This window comes from Phlebotomus papatasi, chromosome 1, assembly GCF_024763615.1.
Source record: "Phlebotomus papatasi isolate M1 chromosome 1, Ppap_2.1, whole genome shotgun sequence".
NCBI classification, from domain to species: Eukaryota; Metazoa; Arthropoda; class Insecta; order Diptera; family Psychodidae; genus Phlebotomus; species Phlebotomus papatasi.
The window spans coordinates 39558412-39585695 of NC_077222.1; the positions used below are offsets into that span (position 1 = coordinate 39558412).

The 27284-nt window shown below is 34.3% G+C and overlaps 1 protein-coding gene and 1 long non-coding RNA gene across 5 annotated transcripts in view; both read left to right on the plus strand.

Annotated features, from left to right (window-relative positions):
* LOC129799685 (mucin-2) overlaps positions 1-27284 on the plus strand; it is a 171766-nt gene that overhangs the window by 137140 nt on the left and 7342 nt on the right. For all 4 annotated transcript variants that reach the window (XM_055843816.1, XM_055843815.1, XM_055843818.1 and 1 more), the window contains exons 3-6: positions 10569-10852; positions 17526-17833; positions 20439-20687; positions 23716-26177. In XM_055843816.1, coding sequence (XP_055699791.1) covers positions 10569-10852; positions 17526-17833; positions 20439-20687; positions 23716-26177 — 3303 coding nt within the window. The remainder of the gene's footprint in view (positions 1-10568; positions 10853-17525; positions 17834-20438; positions 20688-23715; positions 26178-27284) is intronic.
* LOC129799700 (uncharacterized) lies at positions 2709-4648 on the plus strand. The gene is made up of 2 exons (XR_008751536.1): positions 2709-3187; positions 4490-4648. It is a non-coding gene; the product is annotated as an uncharacterized LOC129799700 (long non-coding RNA).

The following is a 27284-nucleotide window of genomic DNA, read 5'->3' on the forward strand; positions in this document are numbered from 1 at the left end:
CAAAAGGTGAATGTGCTTAAAGTGATATACTACCATAGATAAGATTCTCCCTGATTGTAACTTATGGCAATTTTATTGCTTCCACTGTTACACATCCCGCCACATTATGCTGAATAATGCCTTATTCTTCCGACTGCCATTGTGGTTTTCAGCTACTGTTCACAACTTCCATCAGCTCCTCTTTCATCTTTCCGAGGAGGCGGATGTGCGTTCCACTATTTACCTACGGATGAGCTGCAAGAGGCCAAGGCGGACCCTTTTGAGTGCTTGCAGATTGAGAGTGAACTTGTGTCACGTCTTGATGGACAATTCTGCTATTAGATTTGCCGGACGTGACTGCACATACAATTTTCTGATAAGTTTCTTTTCGTTTATCGGAATTGTGATTTTCCCCAAAAATTACTCGAAAAGTTTAAGATTCGAATATAGTCTTGTTATATACGAAAAAGTTAAAAATAATCAAAAGGCAAAGAAAACTGAATTGGTTTAAAAGAAATATCGGATAGGGTAAATTGGTACAAGTTGGACAATGGTACAATTTGGACAATGGTACAAGTTGGACAGGGGTTTTATTTTCTTGATAAATTTAGTACATCATTTTGAATATTTTTAATGCTTTAGTTTTATAATTTGGTTCCTTATTGGCTTAAAAAAATTTTGTACTTTATTTATCAAGAAAAAATCCCTGTCCAACTTCTACCGGCGAATTGTCCAACTTGCAACACTATGTCCAACTTGTTTCACTTTACCCTAATTACTGACAATTTCAAATTTTAAGGCTTGATCAAATAGGATAAATAAGGTTCAGGAGGTGTTGTTTTTACCTAATAAATCTAAAATTTATTAAGTTAAATTAAGATAAAGTTAATGATTTTTATAAGCAAGAGTTTTGAAATAATTGTATTTATATTAAGCTTGCTTGACCCTTTAACGACGAGACAGTTTTCGCTGACCGAATATCGGCAATAAAAATGAAACTCATAAACAAAATCAGTATATCTTCATCTAACTTTAGAAAATCCAACAGAGCCTGATTTGGTGTAGTTTTTTCCTAATGGACAAAAATAGCCCAAAAATTTAAGTAATTTTCTGACAATACTAATCAATGATAAAATTCACTCTAGTGAAAAATATTATGTTTGAATATTGTAGTTTCTTTTTCCAAGACGGTTTTGCTTAATTAAGCTATACTGATTGGAAGTATAAAAAATAATTAATATCAATTTTCGTTATGATAATTTAAAAATTCGTCATTTTTTAGCTTAAAAAATTACTATATAGCAAATAGCTGGAGAATTGCAATAAATATCCTAGATTTCTTCAACCTTCTACTTTGCAATTACGTACAAATATAAGGAAAAAATAACTTGAGGTTGTCAGGAAAAATTATTTTCTTTATGGGACACCGATGTTCAAATTGTCCTTAAAGGGTTAAGGACGATTGGATCACTTGGGAACCTATAACATTTTTTTTCTACGGCCTTATAAAGTTATGTTTTGCTCTAAAAAGTCAGAAGAAAATATTTTTCCTGAACCTCACTTTTTGATCCGCTCGTATTTAAAGAGTTAAACTAAAGGAAAATTTAAAAAAATCAAAAATGTCAGAACCTTTCCCAAAAACCCATTTTCAAAAACTTGATATAAAAATCAGTTAAAAGATGAATAATTTACTTGACAATTTATTAAAATAAAAAAAGCTAGATAACCCATGAAAAGGTTAATAACGTTCGGCAAGAGAGCTATAATAGATTTAGTTGTCTTTTAATAATAATTAACACTTAAACTTAATTAAATTCCATTGATTGTATTGCTCTAAAAAGTAATAATTAAATATATTAACCATTTTTCAAAAAGTTTCAATTAGACTTAAAATATTTCAAAAAACCCTTTGATTTAATAGTATAATTTTTGAAGAGAGTACAAAAGGTGAAAATTTTAGTTTAAAACAGATTTTCAAAAATTTCGACCTAACAAAATTTTCCTACTAGGAAGCTTTTAAGATAAAAAAAAGAGTAATAAAAAATGTAAAGATATTCTCACCAAACCGAAATTGATAACAGTTGTTTAATTTCTGAATAGAACTTATTCAAAACACGTAGGGAGGATAGAGCCAATTCCACATGCATTCATGTCTTTAAACGATCCAATATTTTAGAATAATCTATAAATAAGGTTAGTTAGGCCGGTATTAACCATCGTCACCCCGAAATAAAATGATTAGTAAAAAATTTAAAATAATTATGAAAAATAATTAGTAAAAAAACGAATAATTTTTAGGAAATCATTTTCGTGTCGATAAATGATTGACTTACTTCATGTAAGAAAAATTATGACATAATTTTACGTAGCCAATATCCAAAGTGAGCAAACATGACATTAATTAGACTGAATATGGTACACACAGAGAAGTGATTTTAAGAAAGCGGTGTTGAATTTGGGGTTGATTTTGGTGTTGGAGTTGGTTGAACACCAAACGTAGTACCATTCACACCAAATTAACACCTAGTTTTGAATCGATGGTGTTGTGTGAAATACTTTGGCAGTGTTGAAGGAACACCGCCACAGAAATGTCTAGAGTGATGCAACAGTAACACCATCAATTCTCTATAATGGTGTTGTCGCAACGCCAAGCGGTGTTCTTCACTATCCTTCGTGCGTTTTCTTCCCTCCCCGCTGCGTCAGTGTCAAATTGGCTAGTGAAGAGTGCGGAAGTTTTGTTACGCGATTTTCTGTGCTTTATCTCAAGTATTAATAATGTTAATTAGTGCATTTTCGGAAAGTATTTTTTTTACCGATAATTTAGATTTAGACAATTTTTCGGTGGCAGAAGTGTTTGCTTTTTTTCAATGGGGTTTTCCAGCGGAAACTTCACAGAGATTTCTTGGTGAGTTTACCCTTTGATTAATAATCTATATCAGGATTACCCCTCAGTATGACTCAAAAATCCCATTTATTTATTTAAAATTGTGTAAATGCATGTTGACTGATATTTCTTTTAAAAATTTTCAAGTCAAACTGGGCCAATGACGAACTTAAAGGCAGAAGTCTAAAAAGGCCAATTCGGAAGATGTCTCAGGAAATGTTCAAGCTTCATTATGACCGAAATTGAAAAAGCACGAGATTTCTATCATTATCATCATCATTTTCAACCGATTATTCCTTTGGGCTCGTAGAAATATTGACCAAGGTAAGTAATTTATATTTTGAAACCGAAATTATAGCTATTACCAATTTTTTTTCAATGTCTATACGGCACACCTTTTACATCTTGAAAATTTCGTGAAATCAAAATTTACATCCCTTTATCTCTCTCAAGAGCTTTGCATAATGTCTATCCTAGTCTTTCGCCCTCTTCATTTCTTTTGAACAGCACCCCGAATATATATTAGTTCAGTCCAATTTTGAGGATTTATACAAGTCTTGTGAGAGAGAAAGGGACACGAATTTTGATTTCTTGAAATTTACTGAGCTAAAAAGTGTGCCTTAGGCATGATGATTTATATTGAGAAATATAAATACTTCGCACACATTTATATGTAGTAAATTTAGCTTTCCAAACTTAATGGCTCCGGCACACCTTTTAGATCAGGAAAATTTCCTGAAATCGAAATTCGAAACCCTTTCTTTCTCGCATGTTTCGCATATGACTATCTCATTCTTTCGCATACCAAATTCGATTGAACTAAATTGAATTTGGAGTGATGTTTAAGAGAAGAAGAAGAGTGCGAGAGAATGAGATAGACATATGCAAAACATGCGAGAAAGAAAGGGATCCGAAGTTCGACTTCATGAAATTTTCCCGATCTAAAAGGTGTGCCGGAGGCATAAAGATAAAATTTTGTATACATACTTAAACTTATCATAAGGAGAGTGCCTGTATTAGAAGACTATGATTTTATGCGTCCTCCTGGATATAACACTTTAAGCAAAGAGACATTCGCGCAGGACTCAATGTCGAGAGTTCAAATATTTCCCAAAGTTGGGACGTTTTTCCACCCATTTATACAGGGGCCTATCGACATTTCATTTATCCATACGCTTTTGCATAAAGGCACTGAAGATTATTGGCAAGATTTTCCTAAAGAGAATTGAGTTATCAGTCTGACATATTTCGGATTCGTACATAAAAATCTATCTAGAAATACACATTTCATAATGTTCGCCGAAATAATACAAGAACTACGAACAAATTTGTTTAAGTCGCGGAGCAATATCTGCAAAAATTTTACAAGGAAAACTGAAAAATATCTTCACTTTTTATTAGGCTTGATGGGCCCCCGCATTTATACCTAGACCAAAAATTTAAGAACCGTGCATGATTTTATTATTGTTTAATTCTATTTTTATTTAGATAAAGTGTAGTTATGATATTTTAATAAGAAAATTTCCGTGTTTCATTTAGAAAACTGATTATATAATTTTCATTTTCAAACATAAAATTAAATGTTTATTTCTAAAAAGTTCACTATGATTTTTATATGTATTTCAGATGAGGAAAATGCTTTAATTGATGGCCTAAGGAAATTTCCAGCCGTGAGAACAAATGGAAAAGAGGTGGAAAAAATTTGTTTCCTTCAATAAATTGGGAAAAGATTTCTCAATATATAATTTCCCATTGGAAAATTCCGAAAAGGAATAAAATCCCACCAATCCAGGTAAATTATTAAAAAAAAAACATTTTTTTATGTGTTAGAATCTTTTTTTCAAAAAATTGTAATTAAAAAAAATAATCTTATATTTTATGTAAATTGTGTATTAAAAATTCTTTTATTAAAAATATTTATTATAAAAATAAAATTCGTGTTTCATTTATTCCATTCCGTACGGTTATAGATTTGGATATAAAAGCTTTTAAAAAATTCGTTATATTCAAAAAAAAAGTGGTGGAAAATTCACACTTTTATTGGTGTAAAGGGAACACCTATATTTTATTGAGATGGTGTGATACAAAATCCACAATGGTGTTCCAACAACGCTAAATTTGGTGTTAATAATTGGTGTGAAATTGGTGTAACCAGAAACCCAATGCCGGTGTTGGTTGCTATTTGGTACCAATTGGTGTATTCTGAACACCGAATTGGGGTTAGTTGATTTTGGGGTTGAGGTTGGTGTGTCCGACAACACCAATTGGGGTTGTCATTCCACTAAAATTTCTCTGTGTGTAGAGGAAAGTATTCTGCCTTCGAACGTGCATGCCTTCGAATAATGTGAATTTTCTTTTAGTTTTCTTAAGAGACTTACGTATTTCTATTAAATATTAGTTAACTTATCTTCAATTGTTGATAATTCCGTTATAATTTAGTGTAAATCTCTTATGGCGTCTACACACTAGTAGAAATTTTATTTTTAAAAATGCCTTTTTAAAGAAAATTTCCCCTATCCTTATAGGAAGAAACGTCAGAATTTTTTAAAAAAGGCATTTAAAAAAAATTCTACTAATGTGTAGACGACATTACGAAAAACAAAAGAAATTCACATTATTCAAAGGCATGAACGTTCGAAGGGAGAGCACTTTCCCCTACACATTCATTTATCAAAAGAATTTTGAAAAAAAAATTAAGTTGTGTAAAACTTTCCTATCTTCTTCAATCCTGTGCTTATTATCTCGATCTGTCGTGATCGACTAACCGCACCATCACAAAAGCTGATTATTAAAGAACCACAATCTCAAATAGTGACAAGCTGAGAAATTCAATTTCAACTCCCTTGTTTTTTCTCACTGGAGAAAAATCAAGCAATTTCTCCCGGCAAGTGAAAAATATACAACATTTCCTGTGGGAAAATTAATTGTTGATGCAATTCCTCACCCAAAAAACGCTGGTGGTCCATTCTTTCTCTCCCAAGAGCATGATGATTAATTTATATGTTACAGCAAGTGGTTTAGCAAGAGAAAAAAAACACTGGATCCAATTAACACCGGTACGTGACAAGATCTCTCCCAATGTAACCCATAAGTTATATGTTAATTAAAAGACCGAGATCTTCTTATCTTTGGAACCTCTCTTTTTACCCCTTTCTTAACTCTGCCGACACTTTTATTCAGAAACATCTCGCGAAATGTATACCTTGGATTGAATTTCCCGCCAAGAGGCACTTCTATTCAACTTTTCCCACCCTTTGTTAGGGTCACAGAGGATGTGAGGTATTTGGGGTGGAAACTAATTTAAACTGCCAGAGAAAACATCGGTGTAAAGGTGAGAGACACAAGAATAACTCGAGGCGATGCGGTATAAGAAATATTCTTGGTGTTTGGAAGAAAGTTTTGGGGGGAAGTTCTTGGAGCAGACACAACTATTCAAGAAACTTTTATTTATTGCGCGAATGATTTCGCTCGTGAGTAATGACCTTTTCTGGTACAAAACACTTAAGGTGTGGGAGATCATAGTACAAGTCTCAAAGAATTGTACTGACATTCAAAAATTATACTCTCAAAAAATATTTTGTTATAATGCAAATTGGGCAGCACAATATAACAAATGCTTTGCGGAATGTTTGAACAGAAAAAAAATTAGAGAAATAGACATCAATTAAATTTGTTCAACTTTAATATAGGTACGTATTTTAAATAATTCAAAAACTTCTTTCAGATGTATCCCCTAATAGTGAAAACTTCTACGTTAAATTACTTATCATCTTAAAAGAAGTTCACGAGAAAATTTGCTTGATGAAAATCTATAGAATTATACTGAGGGGCAGGTTCGCATGGGAATTAAAAGAACAAAGTCCCATTTATCAGAACTTCTTCTACATTTGTTAAGATTTTTTGGATTAGATAGTCGAATTACCGACTAAAGGGCCCAAGTGTAAGGGCCTTGACAGACATGAGGATTAGCCGAGAGACGGCTTAGTGTAAATATATTCTAAATAATGGTTAAATTTCATTTCCATCATATTCCACTAAGTCGTCTCTCGGCTTAAGTCGTAAGTGTGTCTAGGGCATAAAATTCACAATAAATTTCAGAATTATGATAATTTTCTTCAGTTGTAAAACGTTCTAATAAAAATTTGAAAAATAATTTCCATAGCTATCAATATTAAAACGATAAAACAGAAAAAAAACTTAGTCCATTATAAGCGATTATATAATTTATTTATTTTCTTTAAGAATAATTATAGTTAATTTATTATAAGAATATTTTTTAAACTTGTTTTAAAAATCATCAAACATAGCATCATAGACCCAAAATTTTCTTAAATATCATGCTCTAATAAATTAACTGGCAATATTTTTAAACATCGTTTTATTTTGCTATGCAATACGCTTTCACTGCTTTAATTATAAATTCTTGTAAATATCCCAAGTCTCCTATCCCGAAAATTTTATTAAATTTAAAAATCCTGGATAGTTCAAAGATTTAACTGACATTTATATTCCATTTTATTTAATTAGAATTTATGAAAATTTTCTTTAAAGAAATGTTATACTATTTCCTGATTAAATTTATGACGATCTTAGGTACAGAGTGCATAGTTGCGATTACATCTATTTTTTATTAATTTATTGTAAAAAATTTCAATTCAAATGCGCAGATATAGTTAAATGGATCAGTATTATGCCGATTAACATACACCAAAATACCAAATAGTATTTTGAGGCTTATATTTTCAACTAAATATCGAGCATGGCTCTTAACATTCCGCTCAGGGGTACTCTTCCCTTATCTAAATTAGTTTACGTTCAAGCACAGGAGCAGCTTCCTTTAGAAATATTTAAAAAAAAAAGTAAATTCAATGTTGCCCTAGCTCAATGACACCTATATCACATAATTCGTTTAAACAACCTATTAAAAACTCATTTTACGATCATTTAAAATAAAACAGACACACACATTAGATGGATATTTTAATTTTTGTAGAAACTCGTAAAACGAAAACTATTTTAATTTAATAGATTTTTAATCATGTAATTTAAGAGAAATTTAATATACTTAAGAGGAATTTGGATTTGAATGCTCCTAAATTTTTCCAGCTGTCCATCAGTAGTGGTTTACTAAAGAAGATAGCTTTAATATTATTTTATTTTTTGGTTTATTTGCAATCCGGGAGGTGGGGCTATCTTGAGCTAACGGGTTACATAAATACATGATTTTTTCGCATACTTCTAAAGGAAACTAAACTTTATTGTAATGTAAAGCCCAACGCACAATAACTTTTGTTTTGTAAACATGTTTTTGACACTTCAATGAGAGTGAATGAAACCGAGATCTAGTAATCACGCTCTCTCTTATAGGAAATTTTGAAAACATGTTTACAAACAAAAGTTATTGTGCGTTGGACATAATTCAGCTCTACAAAACAATTGAGGAACTAAATAAAATAATTGTAAAGCTCAGCTTGCTTCAGAAATATGCGAAAAAATTGCATATATCTATTTAGCCACACAGCTCAAAATAGCCCTACCTCCCCGTACTGCTTGTGTGATAGTGCTCTTGAGTATTAGCAAGTTTAAGTAATGATAGCCACCGCCGTCTTATCGTTCTTGACGATATTCTAAAGTAAATACGGTAAAAAAAACTGAGTAATGGTACTAGGAAATGACAACTAAAAAAAAATTATAAATAATTTCTTGGATTGGCAATCGTCACAACTTATTCATCACCTGACTCAGTAATTCCCTGATATATCATATAAATGATGAGAAAAATGTGACAACTGCTAATTAAAATGACAATATTAAGAGCAAAAAAGTAGAAAACAAACACAGATTGTAAAGAATCTCAGCTATATAAAGAGGAAATAAAAACTGACTAAAGTGTAATAAAAATTTAGAGAAACCACCGTTTCTTCTCTCTAAGAAAACTAAGAAATAAACAAGGAGATTCACTATAAACCCTTCAAGAAAATAAAGACTTTAAAAATTGCTAGTTCTGTAATGTCTTTTAACCCTTTAAGGACGATTGGAACACCGGTGTCCCATAAAAAAAATTATTTTTCCTGACTACTTAAAGTTATTTTTTCTTTATGTTTGTACGTAATTGCAAAGTAGAGGGTTGGATGAATCTAGGATATTTTTTGCACTTCTCCAGCCATTTGCTATTAGTAAATTTTTAAGCTCAAAAATGATGAATTTTTAAATTCTCATAATGTTAACTAATTTTAACTTTTTTTTATACTTCCAATTTATTTTAAGCAAAACCGTTTTGGAAAAAGAAACTACAATACTTAAACATAATATTTTTCATTAGAGTGAAAACTGTCATTCATTGGTATTGTCAAAAAAATTACTTAAATTTTTAGGCTATTTTTGTCCCTATCGCTCATAGAGGTACAAAATACACAGAATCAGACTCTGTTGGATTTTCTAAGTCTGGAAGTAAGACTTTTTACTGATTTTGTCTATCAGTTCCATTTTTATTGCGTATTTTCGGTTCGCAAAAACTGTCTCGTCGTTAAAGGGTTAAAAATATTAAAAACAATACGGGAAAGTGATTCTTTTATTTTGATGTCACATAGAAAATTATGTGTTATATTTTATTAGTCAAAAACCCATTACATTAATCTTAGAATTTAAAATAATTTCGATTCAATCCGCAAAGTTACCTTCATTGAGAATTCATTAGAATCCAGGAAGTATCATTCGAACGTACTGACCCCTCGTTTGGATCTTATAGTGCAAAGGTGAGAATCCACTTTCCTGAAAAAAAATATAACTACATTTGGACTTCATTCGTGAAAATTGCAAGTGTTCGAAACTTATCTCGTAAAAGTGTCTCTCAGGTGGAATCCCATGTGTTAGTCCCTTTGAAATTTATGATACTGTTCCGGACACTTCTTCTTTAGTTCTCTTAGGTAATTTCACGAATCACCCAGCGTGATTCATACACATGACTATAGCTGGACATTGATGGGTTAAAATGTAGCTCGACTTGGTCCCAGAAGTGTTTGAATTGAGGTGGTTTTCATTTTCACAAGTGGTTTTCCATCTCAACCGCAGCACTTTCGCCCCATCAAATGGTCAGTTTGAGTTGCCCTTTAGACACCCAACTGTAGTCCTGAAAAGGTGAGGGTTGAGTCACGATAGTGTGGGTCTTCATGGAAGAAGTACCCATAAATTAAGTACACTTTTTGTGCACTGCATGCCGGTGAATCAACACCCAACATTCAGTTAGAATACGTGTGGAAGCGTTCCTTCTGCTGGAAGTGTGGGCGTTCTGGCGTCTTGTTATATAATGGGTTGTCTGATGGAGGTACTTGAGAAGAAATATCCTAGCCATATGGTTCTCCGAGGTCTCAGAGTCATGGTTAGAGTATATATAAATCTTATCTGGCTTTTCGGGGGCAGCAAATGGGCAATAAAATGTTCTTTTTCCAGAGACTTTAATTAGCAACAATGATTAATAGCCATCGGATTTTTGGTGACCCGTTGAGATGACAATCAGACATCAATGTAAAATTAAATAAGTCACTGCGGTGAGCCAATTCATGCTTTCCATAAGGATGAATTTCCTCACTAAAGAGAGATCTTAATTAATATTTCAGTCACGACTCTTGTTAAAACAGCCACTTGTTTCCATTTGTCCGTAATTCTCTTTTCATCTAATTCGCATCATTTCCTCTTTGCATTGCAGCTGAGGGTGACTTGGCCACATTCGTGCACATCAAGAATCACTTCAAGTCAACTGAGACCTTCGCCACGGCCCTCTTCACACCAGCAACTCGCTCCCAGGCAGTTAGGAACCTGTACGAGGCGGCCGCAAAGACGCCCGTTTGTGTGATGCGAGAAATGGATCGATTGCTGGGCCAGGATGGACGACGAACCTCCGTAGCAGAGATTTTCATGTGTACCCCTGTTCTTGGGCAAACGAGACGTCGTATTAGGTGTAATATTGATGTGGAGATTGAAACAAGAATGGTAAGTGCCGCTTCAGCTGAAGTCCATCCAAACCCATATATTTTCTGAGAACCCCTATCCTCGAATTTATGGGAAAATTTCTCATAAGAATATTATATTCACTGATTCCATTTTCAAGAATAATTTAACGAATTATACTACATATTTTCAGTTAAGCAATAACTAAATGAAAAATAAAGGGTAGTTAATAATTCAATGCAAGTTATAGTCCATTAGTATAAAACCCTTGAAAAAATTGTAATTGCATTTAACTACCCCCAAAGCACGGTTCCAAAAGATGTAACTCCTTAAAAAAACTAAATGTTTCAATTTTTATTTTTCAATATTTATTTTTCAATAATGACCAGCGCACAATAACTTTTGTTTGTAAACATGTTTTCAAAATTTCCCATGAGAATGAGCGAGATGACTAGATCTAGATCTCACTCACTCTCATTCAAATGTCAAAAACATGTTGACCAAACAACAGTTATTGTGCGTTGGGCATAACACTATGCAACACGGTTTTGCTAACGGAGATCTCACATGGTATGTTTGATCTCAATATTTATGTATGTTTCACACAAGTTTTGAAAGATATTTTCTCATAAATCTTTAGGAAACTAGATCTAAAATATGTAGGGGAAATGCTTCTAATTTTGTCCAGTTTCTTATTTTGGACACTTTGAGGATAACATTGGACACTAAAAATAAATTGATTAAAATGATGGATTTTTATTCCAATATTTGATGAATAATGAATTCTATCTAAATATTTGTTCTTTTTGGAAGATTTTAACACTAAATACGTTAAAATTTGAATATGATTTGAGTTGAAATTGCTTTGTTGAAAATTCAGTGTGAGCAATTGCTTACGAGAAATATGACAGAACTTCGTGTTTACTTCAGTCTTATTTAGTTTTGGTGAAGTACTAACAAAGTTTGTTCGCTGTTTTTGAGTGATATTATTGAATATTCATTGAATATTGTGTTGATTCACGTTACTGATGATTTGTACATTTGACCTGAAGTGAGATTTGCCTTGTGAATTATATTTTTCGTGTGAAAAATGGGAAACTTTTTAAGACATTCACCAGTGAGGTGATTATTCTTATTTTGGACAGGTGTTTTTCTCACGAAATTTCGTGAAGTTTTAGCTTTTGTGATGACTAGGTTAGACAAATGCCTGGAGAAATGAAGGAGCATCATCTCTACGAAAGAGATGCAGTGAGAAATGCCTTGAAAGGCTCCCGGAAAGGGCAGGGAATGAGCGAATCCGCACGTACTTGGAGTACCGAAGTCAACTCACTTTAATGAATGATATGGAAAGTTTCTGGGCTTCTTGTGACATTCCACGTTTCCCTTACATGACCAGGAAGAGGACTTGGTAAGATTGGTTCATAAAATGAAGAACAATGGGCATCCTGTTGAGGCGGATTATCTGTCCAAATTTACAGACAAGTTGTAAAAATTAATAACCAAGTTGTCCAAAATAAGAGTCAAATTCACCTCTACATATCAATTCATTTTTAAACGTATTAAAACTAATTTTAGTAAAAATGAGATGATAAATAGCTTGCCAAGTTTCTAAACAATCCTTCTGAAAAGAGAGTAACAAGAAAAGTCAATTAGTATTGAAAATATGGCACTTCAAACTTAGGATATCGATGCTTATATGCAGACTGTCCAAAATTAGAAGCACTTCCCCTACTTCATATTTTTGTAAAATGACAAAAACCAGCAAATGAGGCATTTAGAGTGATCGGAGCGCGATATCTTAGATAAACAAAATTGTAGTCCTAAGTGTTGCCTATCGCCTGGTGTCAATGAATTTTTAAGATTTTGTTTAGATTATTTTATACAAATTTTTAAAACCTCACTTTAAAACCATTTTTTTGGTAGTTTTTTGAGAAACTCCAATTTACACTCTGAACGAGTGGTTTTACAAAGTTTTATGTAATTATCAAAATTGAAGCACAGCTAATGAGCTTTCTAACGGACCTACACTTTTTAAGTTTTGTTCACTAGAACCTGAGATATAACGCATAATGTAAGGGCAAACAGAAAAAAATATAAAAGTTATTAATAAAAAACATTGTCAAGTGATGGAGTAAAACTAAGGTCAGATTATTAATCAAGGGACTTTACTCTATCAAACGTACCATGTGAGATCTCCGTTAACAAAAAAAAGTTGTGAATTTGTTGCATAGTGTAATGTATACTCCCTCCATTCCGTATAACTCGTAAATTTAGGAAATTTTTTCTAATGAAAAAAATTGTTTTTCCGTATATAATCATGAGGAATAAAGATTTTTTAAAATAAATATTTAATGTGCTAAAAATGCTTGATTCAAATTTTTACAAATAACAAAACAACTTCAAAAAATCATTTCTTAAACAAACCCTAAATTTTTCCAAACATACGACTTGTTTCCGAACGAAAAGTGAAAGCTCAATAAAAAGTATTCTTAATGCCCACAATTTCTAATATTCAATCTTCTACCATACAAAATTAGTGTTCAGACATTCATTGAATACAAGGCATAGGGGGAACTGGGGCAGTAGTAATCTGGGGTAGTTGTAAACACTGTGATTTTTTTCATTAATTTTAAGACTCCAGAGGATAAAACCCATAAGCATTCATAGATACCATGGGGATGTATGTCCACAGAAGAATTGGTCAATAAAATCCTAATACTTTAAAAATAAATATCATTTTTCCCGAAAATGTTGATATTTCAATTATTTTGGTCATTTGGATTTCCACCTGGAAATTAAAAACTGTGTAAAATAATCGAAATGTAGCAATACCAGTTCTTTCCTACATCTTTTAGGATTATATTTATGGATTTACTAGACAAATTGAGATTCTCATTATTTCAAAAGAATTAATAATTGGTCAGAAAACAGCATTTGGGGTAGATGTAACCAGGCAATTTCAATTTCACAAAATGAGTAGGTAAAAGAGCGGGAAATTGACCTTCATGCGAAATATCTATAATTCATAGATTACGAAAAAAATTGGTGGCGCTGTGTTAAATAAAAAGTCACATGATGTCAAAATATGGGGAAAATCCATTGAAAAATGTCTTTGATATGCATGCTTTTAGTTTTTTTGCTATTTTAATTATTCTTTGTAAAAAGTGTCATGATTTTTTTGAAAAATATGCAGTCTTTATATATCTCTTAAGTAATTAAAATAATCGAGAGTGGTGCAAAGTTAATTTCAAGAGTGGGAAAAAAGGTGTTTACATCCTCCCCAGAAAGTGGTTACTTCTACCCCAGGTATTTTGTGAAAAGAGAAAAATGCACAGGGACACAAATTTTATTTTTATGGAAAACTCAATTGTTTTCCAGCATCCGCATTACCCTCGACGAATTGCCTATACCCAAGGGTAAAACATGAGCTAAGAAATATTTTCCAAAAAATCACGGTGTCCTTGGAAAATCACCTCAAATTCGCATCTATCGAAAATGGTTACATGTGCCCTAGTCTCCCCTATATCGACGATTCAGAAGATAAGTCGAACAACTCGATTTTTTACAAAATTCGTTTTATTCGCTTTTTGGATACTTCTTTTTACCGTCTACCTTCTCTGTAAATATTATACTTGAAAGATAAATTATTTTCAAAGTTATAGAGATTTAAAATCTCAAATATCCTATACTCGGCATGTAAAATCTCAGCTTCAAATCGCTCTCCTAAAAAATTTTCCTACTGCGAGTTATTCGTTTCTCCAAAAATCCAAAGAAGTTTTAAAACATATCCGACAATTTCAAAAAAAAATGTCTCAAGATGCGTTTCGACTAAACCCAGAAAACCTGTTTTTGTTGGGGAAAGAGGATGGGGAGAAAATGAGGGAAATGTTAATAATACGAAGGTGGACTTATGAATAATTCCCTGAAGATTCAAAAATTATTTGGATTTACAATATTTTTGTTTTTTTTTTCCTTTTCAATAATTTTTTTTAATTCGAAATGTCAAGTAAAAAATTTTATATTTCATATTTTTAGTATAAATTAACCAATGTTCGTTAAAGAGAAAAATTATATATAATTTTGACGAACTATACGTCTTAATGTGGGAATGAATGTACATACATCAGGGAAAGTACTCTCCCTTCGAACGTTCATGCCTTCGAATAATGTGAATTTTCTTTTATTTTTCTTAACCCTTTAAGAACGATTGGAACACCGATGCTCCATAAAGAAAATAATTTTTCCTGACTATCTAAAGTTATTTTTTCCTTATGTTTGTACGTAATTGCAAAGCAGAAGGTTGAACGAATCTAGGATATTTTTTTCCAGTCTCCAGTTATTTGCTATATACTAAATAATTTAAGCTTAAGAATGGCGAATTTTTAAATTCTCAAATTGAAAAATGATTTTAATTATTTTTTATACTTCCAATTTCTTTTAAGCAAAACCCTTTTGGGAATAAAAACTACATTACTCATACGTAATATTTTTCATTAGACTGAAAATTTATTCATTGTTATTGTCAGAAAAATTACTTAAAATTTCGGGCTATTTTTGTCTCTATCGCACGTAGAGGTAAAAAATACACCGAATCAGATTCTGTTGAACTTTCCAAAGTTAGATGTAAAACGTTTTACAAATTTTATCGGTTTAATTTTTATTATTGATTTTCTGTCCGTAAAAAGTGTCTCGTCGTTAAAGGGCTAAGGGACTAACACATTTTTATTAAATATTAATTAGCTTATCATCAATTATTGAAAATTGCGTGATAATTATGTGTAATTCTCTTAGGAAAAATAAAAGAAATTCGCATTATTCGCAGCCATGAACGTTCGAAGGGAGAGTACTTTTCCCTACTCTTCCGGAATTCCCAAAATGACAACTCAACCCAAAGATTCGGTCAGGAATCTCCCCTATTGCGATTCCTGAACAGTAGGATAGCATCCATAAATTGTTCTTGGATTTACATATTTCATCGTTAAAATCCTTCACTTGCTATTTTCTCCTTCCAATCACCCAATAAACCAAACAATGCAGTGGAATAAGGCTCAGAGCATGGTTTGAGAGAGTTCATCGCCCTATTGACCTTATAACACCATGCTAAAAATTTATATTCTTGTATCTGTGATTTCGAAATGTCTCCCAATCCATCTCACATATCAATCACACAATTTTTCCCAAACTGACAGGCATGTCACGAGAAAAATCCCAGAGAAATATTTTCGGGAGAAAAGCAACTAAAAAGGGGGAATTCACATGAGATAAATCAACCACAAAGATGAATATTGACATTTTTCTCTCGTTTGCCGATGCATCTCAAGAGCCACTTCAGCTGCAGAATACACAAAATTCCTGCAAACAGCACTTTGAAAGCATACCAAATCTTCTTGAATGTATTGACATCAGTTATATGACAAATGGTGGTCACATTGCACTCAAAATACCATCCCCAGATCCTCAAAAGAACATTTTATCACATCGTTTATCGAATTATTCCCCCATATATGTACAATGATACGTAGAACTCAAACCTCTTCCCATCTTCAATTCAACACCCTTTAATGCTTAGGGTGAATGTAACTGAAATCGAATAAAGGTTTCTCAATGAAAGGGTTGAATTTGTAATCAGAAGGTATTGAAAAAATATTTTATCGGTCCCATCCCATCCCATATGTGAATAAACTTGTGTACAGACTTGTGTGCAAACTTTTGGGACAAACATTATTTTATCATTTATAATTAAAATTCTAACACTGAAGATTTAAACGCCTATATTGAATTAGGTATAATCGGTATAATAATGCAAAAACATTGTATTTAGTCCTTGAAAGAGTGCAAATAAATAAAAAGAAATAGTCTTAATAAATAACTTACAGAACGATAGATTTAAAAGCTTTTTTACAAAAAAAAAAATTAAAATTAAATTTTATTTTAAGTCAATTTACCTGTGAGTATACTATGGGCCATACGAAATTCTGAAACAGTTTCTTGGCTTTTTGAAATAATGCCTCAAAGTCGAAACATGAAAAAGTGTCCCAAACATCCCCAATCTCCCCTATTTTTAAGAAAAATCGATAGCGTAACTTTGCCTTGAGATTATGGCCATATTTTCAAATAACACAATGTCCTAGAAATACGATTTTATTATTGTAATAAACTTGTCAAATTCTCTCGATTAGTTCAGTAAATCAGTGAAAATTGTCTGGAATTGTAACTTATGAAAATTCATTAAAATTTTTGAGAATGAGAGAAAAAAATCCCTGTTCATTTCCTTTAAAAGGTTCATAACATAATTAAATTTTACAACAATATTTCACAAATAATTTCAGAGCACTTAACCCCCGGACGAAGGCAATTTTAAATGGAATAGTAATAAAATCTAGCACAAATTTTGCGTGGTTATTGTACGTGACGCTAACTGAAATGCGAACTTATCATCCATTTGTTTGAAACCTCCACCACGTTCGAGTAGAAGCGTGATAATTCAATAATAAATCGTTTCAGTTTACATTGGAGTTTTAAACAAAATAACAAATAAATAATTTGTTTGTCGAAAAAAGCCCTTGCACATTCAATTATTTATTTGAAGGAGTTTTTTTTTTATTGTGAAATATCCATTGATTCATGAAATTGCATTTGAGTACCCTTTCATCCTATAACATTTGAACTCGTGATGGACTGGAAATTGCAAAACTGATAAAACCACTTATTTCAGCCGGCTGCAATTGACGACCTGAGGAAGTGGACATCACTAGAGGCTATTGGGGATATCACAGTGACGCCGGACTGTGTGCCACGTGTGGGATTCACCGGACAGCTGAACACAACGGACGCCTCAGGCGCCCACCCGGCTGTCGTGGTGACTCCCTGCACCCCACCATCTGGAGACGAGGACGAGCCAGACGACATCACGGTCATCAGCAGCTATCGCATCCACAACACTCAGCCCGCCTCGCCAGACGACATGCCGCTTGACCACAGATTGCCATCGCCCGAGGAACAGTGCCAGATTCTCGCTCAGAAGTAAGTAATTTTGCTTTATCTCTTTAATAAAATTCCGTAATAGGAATGATATATTCCAGGGAAATAGATTTACTCCTCTTCACGATATTTATGGAAAGTAAAATTTGCAAAATGCAAAACTAGTTTTCAAGTCATTCAAGCAAATTATTCTTTTATTTTCATGTTTTAAATGCTTTAAAAATAACTTTAAAGTAAATAAATTTTGAAGGAAAATTTAGTGATTAACTTGTATAAGCTTATTAGAGCTCAGATGCTTTCTTAATTGAAATCCTTAAAACCGTATTCGAACTTTTGGTTGAGCGTTAGTAACAAGTTTAATTTTATTACATTCTTTAATGTCACTTAAACCTTCAAGACTAGATTTCCCGATGCATAAATATTTTTATGATACATAAATTTAATTAACTGATAACTTATTTATGATAAAAGATAATCTATACACTAACAAAAAAAAATTTGAGTATTTTTTTGTGAAGACCACTATACATGAATCGTGGTTAATATCAGAATAATACAATACATTGAAAATTAAGCCACGCCCTCTCACGAACTTCTACAGAAAGAACAATTTGTATACCATATTGTCCAAAATACTCAATAAAAATAAAATAATTTTCGAAAATTTTATGAAACAAATTTACATATTCAAGGCTTCTAACGGTTGTAAGCTATTTATTTGTTATTATTTATTATTAATTATTTATTATCATCTCTCTATTTCTTTTTTGACCCAGCCCCCGTGCGGCCATCGCCGTCTTAGCGTCGGTTCCAACCTACGCCGGGATGAAAACGATGGAAAATTTATTTGTTATAAGCTATTATAGCCACATCTGATTTAGTAAATAATTTAAACTAATTTTTTTCCAAAATTCCAAAAGCCAAAATTCTATAAATCCAAAATCCTGGGTAGGTCAAAATCCCAAAGAGTTAAAATCCCGAAAACGTCAAAATCCCAAATGGGTCAAAATACCGAATGGGTCAAAATTCTGAACAACCAAAATTTCAAAAAGATCAAAATCCCAAATGGGTCAGAATCCCCAATTGGGACAAAATTCCGAACATCGAAAATTCCGAATGGTTTGAACCTTCACAAATCTAAAATCCCGAATGGGTCTAAATCCGCAGGAGTCAAAATTCCGAAGAGTTAAGGCCCAAATAGACACAGGCTGATCCTCGAGAGTATTTGGGTTTTAAAATTCGATAACAAAAGGTTACGTAAAGGAAATTTATGTAAAGGACTTCTAACTGATGATCCTAAGCCCTAAGTAAATGACAGTTTGGGATAAATCCTTATTGTTAAGTTCTACAGGCTAAATATTCTCAAGGATCAGCCTGAATCTATTTGGGCCCTTAGAATCGAAATCACATTGGATAATTTCTTGAAACTCCAACTTGCAGGATTTTTTTTGGTGGGTTATAGACATATAGTCCATATCGGTGGCAGCCAAAATCCTGAAAGCCAAAATCCCGAAAACCAAAATCCCGAACGCCAAAATCCCGAAAAGGCTAAAATCCCGAAAGGCAAAATCCCGAATGTTAAAAATCGTGAAAGGGATGATATTATATGGAGGAAAATGTATAGAATAATTTCCCAAGACACAGAAGATTTCCCTTTGCCTCCAGCAAGCGCATGTGCAATCGTGGGAGTAGCTATGACACTTTTAAGAATTCGGGATTTTGGCTTTCGGGATTTTGACCGGGACCCGAATAAAATTATGTTTGCCTTATTTTCTTCATATACCATTCAGGATTTTGACTCTTCGAAATTTCAAGGAATTCAGGATTTCAAACTATTTCGGGCTTTTCGCTCATTCAAAATTTTGACCCTTTCGAGATTTGGCTCTTTAAGAGTTTATTTCTTCAAAATTCCGACCCAGTCGGGATAATAAACTATATCCGGATTTTTACTTTTTCGGAACTATGACCTTTTTCAGATTTTGGCTCTTCAAGATTTTATCTTTTTTTAATTTTGAGTCATTCGGCATTTTAGCTCTTCCGGATTTTGATCCATCGTAGATTTCGACCTCTTTCGGATATGAACCGATCCGCTTTGAAGATTTTTAACTGAATTTTCGTCAAGTTTTGAGGGATCAGTCTGAACTTTAAATTGGCATATTCGAAATTCAACATTGCCTGAAACTCCGTGTCCTTAGAATTTTCTCGTTATCCGAAATAGCAAATATTAAAAAAACAAAAAAATCTTATGACTCTTAAAAGAAGCACAAACCTTCTTTATTTCTCTGCAGTAGAGGCTCAAAATTTCCATATGTTTAATCAATTTATAATGAAATAATCATACTTGGTCAAGCCAATAGCTGTTCGGTCAGTGAAAATAATCAAAATACTCAAAAAAAAACCTTTTTTTAGTTAATATTTTAAAATTTATTACAAAAATCAATAGAAATTACTCTTGAATTGCTAATTCATAAACTTTTAATTTTCCATTTACTAAAAATATTTCAGTGTTGATAAACATTTGAATTTGTAATGCTAATTTTAAAAATTCAAAATTTATAGACTGAATTACATGTATAAAATTCGAAAATTCCTTGCAAACTGCTTTAGATAATTAATGGTTTAATAATATAAATCCTTCCTTGTGTAGATTCCCAGCGGAAGTTGTGACGGTGGATACTTCTGGGAAGCGTTTCGACCGAATGTGCCACACACGAAAGTCCCTCCTGCATGCCCAGAACATTGGGTCAGCATCAGAGAGCGGTGTCAGTTCGCCCCCGTCCGATAGTATTGACAATCAGACGGTTAAACGACGTTCGAGACCGAAAAAACCACGTGGAAAGCGACGAAATACTCTTGCAGGAACAGACCAGAAGGAGATCCAAGAAGCTGCCAATGGGTACGTTTAAAGAACCCTTTTACATGATGACTTATCACATGTCGCACATTTATTTCAGCCAATTTCAGCAATTGTTCATGCATACAAAATTTCAATTGTCGCAACGACAAGACGTTGTTCTACTTCCGTTTTCCGCAGACAATTTTCTTTTTTTTTGCGGAGAAGTTGAGATAGGAAAAGAACTAAGTGATTGGGTATAATCTTAATGTCGCCTTTTATTAAAAGAGAAAAAGAATGTCCAATGGAAAAGTTTTTTTGACTAAATTTATGGGGCTTTTCACCTCAATTTTTTTTCGTATATGAAATTCAAAAAATAAATGGAACTCTAATTTTTTTTTAACACAAATGGAAAATGTCAGAAATATTTGGAGTGCATTTTATGTGAATTTACATTCCTAACTGGTGGTGACTTGTGGAATTTCTGTTTAAAATTAAAATATTTGCACTACCCTCCTACTGGAACAGACAATTTTCCCCTTGCCATCCTTCATCCATTTCGTAATGTTAGTCCCAGAAGGGTCAGTGGGATATTTTGATGAAGAATTCCCTCAGTCACATTTTCCATTTTCCCCTACAGGGACATGGGATAGATCTTTGTGAAAACAACTGCAGAATGACAATTGCTGAAATTTATCTCCTTGGCCCCAAGTGTTAGCCTATGTCACACAAATTTTATGCGAATTGCAAACAAATTGAAATTAATATGACAAATATTGCAATTGCATTTTGTTGACTTTTGTACTCTACAGGGGTATCCCATTAATAGAGAAATTACTCAAATTGTAATTTATTCACGTAAACTACAAAATTGCATGGTTGTTAACGGAAGTAATAATTTTACCATTATCCCAAAACAAGGATAATTTGCATTTTTATTTTCAACTCTCCTTCCATTAAAAAGAAACTTTATACATAACACTTGAGTGTTCATAGTAACAATTTTAAAATTCATTGTGTTTTGTTTTACTGTATAGATTCTTTACTGAATGTTGGCCAAATTGTTTGTAAAAAAAATTCCTAATATTTGTGTGCCTATTTTGTATGTTTAAAAATTATGTTTGTCTTTGCAACATTTTCTTACCATGTCTTCAAGCAAATTACCCACAAAATATCTAACACTTTCACACGTTTGATGAAGAATTGTGGGATATCAACTCCAGTATTTCGACTAAGTTTGGAGTTTATTAACTGACAAAATTGGTTGTTCAAAGTTTGAAATAAACGTTTTGTTTGGTATTTTTATGATGAGTTTAGCTATCAAAATTTTAATTTTTTATTTAGTTCATTGGACTAATTGATCAGATCTTCAAACTTGAGGTCTTTCAGATCATCAACGTAAGCTTAAAATATTCACAGCCTTGAAAATTTTTAGGACAAGCAAGGTTTATCAAGTCAGCACTTGTGGCATTTTAATCGATTTAGAATAGGGGAGACTGGGGCAAAAATTCACAAATTGAAAATTTGAAAATTCAATATCTTCCAAGAGAAAAGAGATAGCGGCTTAAATTTTTTTTCCATAGATGGCCTCCATAGACCTTCTTCAAAGTCGTAAGTTTCTTAGAATTCGAACAAGGATTTAGAAAATAAAAAATATTGAAATTTTTATATCACTCTGACTGAGTGATGAAGAATGTATTTCTTTGAAATAGAAAGCGATCATGCTTTCCGATGGTATAATGCTCTGAGCCGATAGTTAGTTGATTCTGAGCTACAAGTACGTCAACATACCCTTAACAAATAAAATCTTGTCGGACCACCACTACCAGTAGCCTCCTGATGCCCGTTTTCCAAGTCTTCGATTATTTTGATCTCATATACTTTAAATAAAATTCAGCCATATGAAACTGCCCCACAGTACCTTACCGATACATTATAGTTTGATTACCGACTATGATCGATGTAGTTGAGTTGAATACTTCAAGACCTTTAAATTAAATCCAATCTTGATCAAATCGGTTCAGGAATATGTTCTTAGCAGTAATTCATTCTTTGACCTTGAAAAAATCAAAATGACGATTTTATTATCAAACGTCTATGACCGACATATTCGTTTAACCGAAAATTAATTAAATCACTTCAAACGTTTTCGATTAAAACCTAAAACAGAAGGCAAAGGCTAGGAAGAACAGAATAAAACTTCTTTGGGGAATGTCGAATGCGTGTCATTACAGTGACAGCGTCGTTACAGGGGTCATCAATGATTGGAAATTGACAACTCCTACCGTTAGTTCTCTAGTAACCTGACCAAAAAGACGGATAAACACTGTGATATCATTTTTCACAAAATTTTAGATTTGTAGTGTTTTGTTAAAAGCTGATCAACTTAAAAATATAACGCGGAAATATTATCCAGTGTAGCCGATACACGGGCTTTCTTTACTGTTTATAAGTTCGTCATTTATTCTAGTTTTTATTATAAATTGCATTCTATATCTCAGCGTATATGTTGATAGGCAATCTTAAATATTGCAAAAAACGATAATAAACAATAAGCCTTGATGATAAGAAATTAAGAAACTACAATAGTTTTGCAGATATATAGCCACTGCTGACAATGTTGCAAACCTAGCCTGCTCTATTAAACATTTTAATCATCTGATATTGCAAAGGCACAATTCTAGCTATAAGTTTTACTTCAAGTGGAACAATTTAAAAGTTCATCTTCCTCTTTAATTCGTACAAAAATAAATTAAAGCTATTTTTTGGAATAGTTCCCCTGTTCATTAAATGAACCATTTATAGGGAATTAATTTACCATTTTTTCGAACAAATAAAAATAAAATATTTAATAAATATTCGAAATTATTGGCGATCTCTATTATTATAATGTAAATTACAAGCCTCTTATCGCAATTGCAATTTTTTATACCTATATAGAGCTTGTGGCGCCATCTTGGAAATCTGATCAATTGGTTTCTTTTTATTTTTGGAATGATTTTTGAATGTGTTCAATGGCCAAACTGAATGCTATGATGAGTAATTAGATCGAGATACTGGAGTCCAACTAACGCCTTTTGTACACATACAGGGAACCCGAGATTGTGGCGGCACCTGACGATCTTGAGGACCTCCTAGCAGTGGTGCCAAGGAGTAAGTCCAGCGATATCCTCAAGCGTGATCCATTTGGTGTGGAACAGGGTCGTACCCTGTCAACGCACTTCAACTCCCTGAAACAATGGGGCATGAATCGCCTGAGAATGATGAATCGTAATAGCAGTGAGGACAGGAGGGATGTCCAGAGCGGTGCCAAATCTTCTGACATTGATGATTTCAATGTCTACGAAAGCATTGGCAGTCGCAATCGCCGAAAGATGGGCGAAAAGGAGCGTAAGCTTTCGCATGAACGAAAGCCTTCGTATTCCTCTTCTGAGAAGAGTATCTCCATTGCATCTCCAGCCAGTATTAACCCTGTGAAACTGCGGGAATCTTCATCTATACGACGGCAGAGGAGGATTGGACTGGCAACAAGGGAGGAACCAAATTCATCCAGTGGCAATTGGAGTGCAAGTTCCGAATCTGGAAGGACATCAATTGGAAGTGAAATTACGGCCCAGCCAAAATCTAGCGCTTCCAGCAACAGTCTCAATCACAATCATCACCCAGGGAGTGGACCTCCTAGTTCCATTATCAGTCGGAGGAGATTTCTCAACACTAGCGCTTCGAGCAGTGTCACTAGTGAAGGAACAGCTACTCCTGATCTTCAAGGGCATGAGATGTTCTATGACGATGGAGAAACGAGTTCAGCCTATTCCTGTGACACTGAGGGCTACTACACATCCTTCCATGTGGATTCTGGGCTAAAGACCCTTAAAGAAGAGGAACCTGTAACTCCTTTGCATACCTCCTCAGCTCTCTCTTCCACAAATTCCTTCTCCAGTTCTGGAAATCAAACCGTCCTATCGGCAGAGAATGAATATGAACTGTTTGGCAAAGGATCCACTTCAACTACAACAAGTTCAGCTGGAACGGTATGTACAACCCTAAAGGCAGCTGGAAGCGACAGGAGCTTAATTGTAGGACCTACTGTTCCGGAACGCAAGAGTTCCCTCACAAAGCTAAATAGAAGTAGCAGTACCAACAGTGGTGGTACTCTTGAGAGAAGCTACTCCAGTAGTACAGTTGGTAGTACCCTTGAACGAACAGGAACCATCAAGAGAAATGGAATCCTGTTGCAGAAGGAAGTGGCTGCAGTAGTTCATCAGAAAGCCACCAGGACAGATTCTCCGGATAGTGGAAATAATACTAGTTCATCTCCAGTTGAATCCAATGCCAATTCCAGTCCTACTCAGGGCGTGAGGAGTTATTCGGAGTTTGAATACTCAGAATCGTCGGATCTCGAGGGTGTGGACAGAATTGAGAGGATTAGGAGCAAAACAACAATTAATTCCAGTAGGATTCCCTCCATGTGCGTTATTACGCCAACGAACAGCGACGATGAGTACCAGACGGTTATTGCTAAGAAAGAACAGAGGCAAAAGATGGAAATTCCATTGCAGGAAACTGATCTGGACTCCTTGGAATTCAATACAACCAGCGAGAAGGCTGATAGTGATCGAATGCAGATCATTACAGTCAACCAAACTACGGGCTATGCTACTGTTCAGACTGTTGAAACTCCAAAAGCCATTGTTCCTGGAACGTCCACAAAACCCTCTGAGCTCAAGAAGGAAGTTCAGTATGTTAAGAAGACAACTCTCCTCCCATTGAATTCAATGCTGGGCAGACTAAAGGGAGTCTTACCAAATTTGTCTAAGCTCAAGAGTCCCCAGAAAGACATCCAAGAGAATCAAAGTGCTCAAGAGGGTGCAACATTGGAATCTCCCACGGAACCCGATACAGCCGGGGAATATGTGACCATTGCGGACGTGAAGAATAACAACAAAACCACGGGAGGAGTTTATTACTCAAACGACGTTGTTAAGCGGAACCTGGCAACGGTCTTGTCGGGAAATCTCGCCGAAGAGACGGAGTATGTGTCTCTGAATGAACTCCCGGCTAACATGCGATGCGAGAGCAATCTGTTGTCCTCCAGCATCGCCACGGAGAAGAAAATCGATACGGAAGCAAAGAATGAAAGTAGGGGTGCGCGCGTCATGCTGGATGCGCAAGGGAAAGTTGTATACAGTTCAGACAGTCTCAAACGACGAAAGGGAGCACACACAACTTTTGCCCCTGGACCGTGTGTCAAAGACACCAATTCAGAGCATCAGGAGAGCCCCACTGGCCTCCGGAAGCCCTCCATTGTGCGCCCTGTTCCAGTGATAAATCCCGCCCGAAGGTACGCGAGTGAGAATCAGGCCAACACGGCCAATGAACCCTTGAAGGAGGAAGACGAATCCACCCACGCGCCCCAGTTGCCAAGTGAGGAGGGAAAATCCCATCCAGCCCCAATGCTCCCAATTGGGTCACTGCAATCCGGGGCCTATGTGAACCTCCAATGTGATGAGGACACATACCTGCCACCACCCCCACCGCTTCTCTCAAGTCCAGGTAAGAACAAGCACTTGACCCATCGTCCCAGATTCCCATCCCCATCCGCCCCATCACCACGTGACGCTCCCATTTCATCCCCGAGACGCCACCAAAAACTCGTGAAGCGCAGCGACAGCTACAGGGCAGCAAATTCGGCCCTCCTGGCGTCTGAGGGGGAACAGAGTGTGGAACAATTCGAGAAAGAATTGCAGGAAGAGCTGTGGCGTGAGAGAATAAACTATCCACCCAGTGTCTCGCCTAAAATGTATCACTACCCAAAGTTTCGTTCATCGATCAGAAGCACCAGCTGCGACCGCACTAAACCCATACCCAAGACTCCCCAAACCCGCGCATTTGACTACTTTGAAACCAGCAAGTACAGGAACGTTAGCAAAACGGTCACGAAGAGCTTCGAGAAGCTTTTAAGTGAATTCACAGCAACTGAGGACATTGACAGAGCAATGGAGTCAGATGATGGGATATTTGGGTCCCCAATTCCTATCAGAAAGGTCCTTACTCTCACGCCCAGTAAAGTCACGCTGCCGGGTGATAGTCATGAGCACCGAGCACGCGTTCTTAACTTCGAAATGGGAACAACGGACATATGGTGATATATCCCTTCCTCCTTTTCCTTTAATGCAGGTCACAGTACAAGAGGTTTAAATCTGCTATTCAAAGAGATTTTTCGTCAATTTATGCTAAATTTCTTATTTGTTCAAATGCGCTAAAACAGTATTAATTATCTATTTATTATAAAATAATTTTAAAATTCCATAATTACCGATAAAACCCATATAATTTATTGATTGATTGGAGCAGTGACAATCACTAAATTTTCTACATAAAAAAAAAGATACACAAAAGATCATTTCTAGCTTAGTAACTTATTTCTTCTTGCGTCTTTTGAGAAAACAGACCTAAAATTATATTTTTTTAAAATTAGTTTTTCCAAATGCGTAATATCCCGAAGGAAAAAGAAAAAATTCAGTCTGCAGAAAACATGGCGAACATTATGTTGCAGCTGGGAAAACTTAAATTTCGCAATTTTCTTGTCATTTAATTATTTTTAAAACTAAGTTTCCATGCCAATAATGCCCCAGACAGACTTACGGTTTAGGGCAGAAT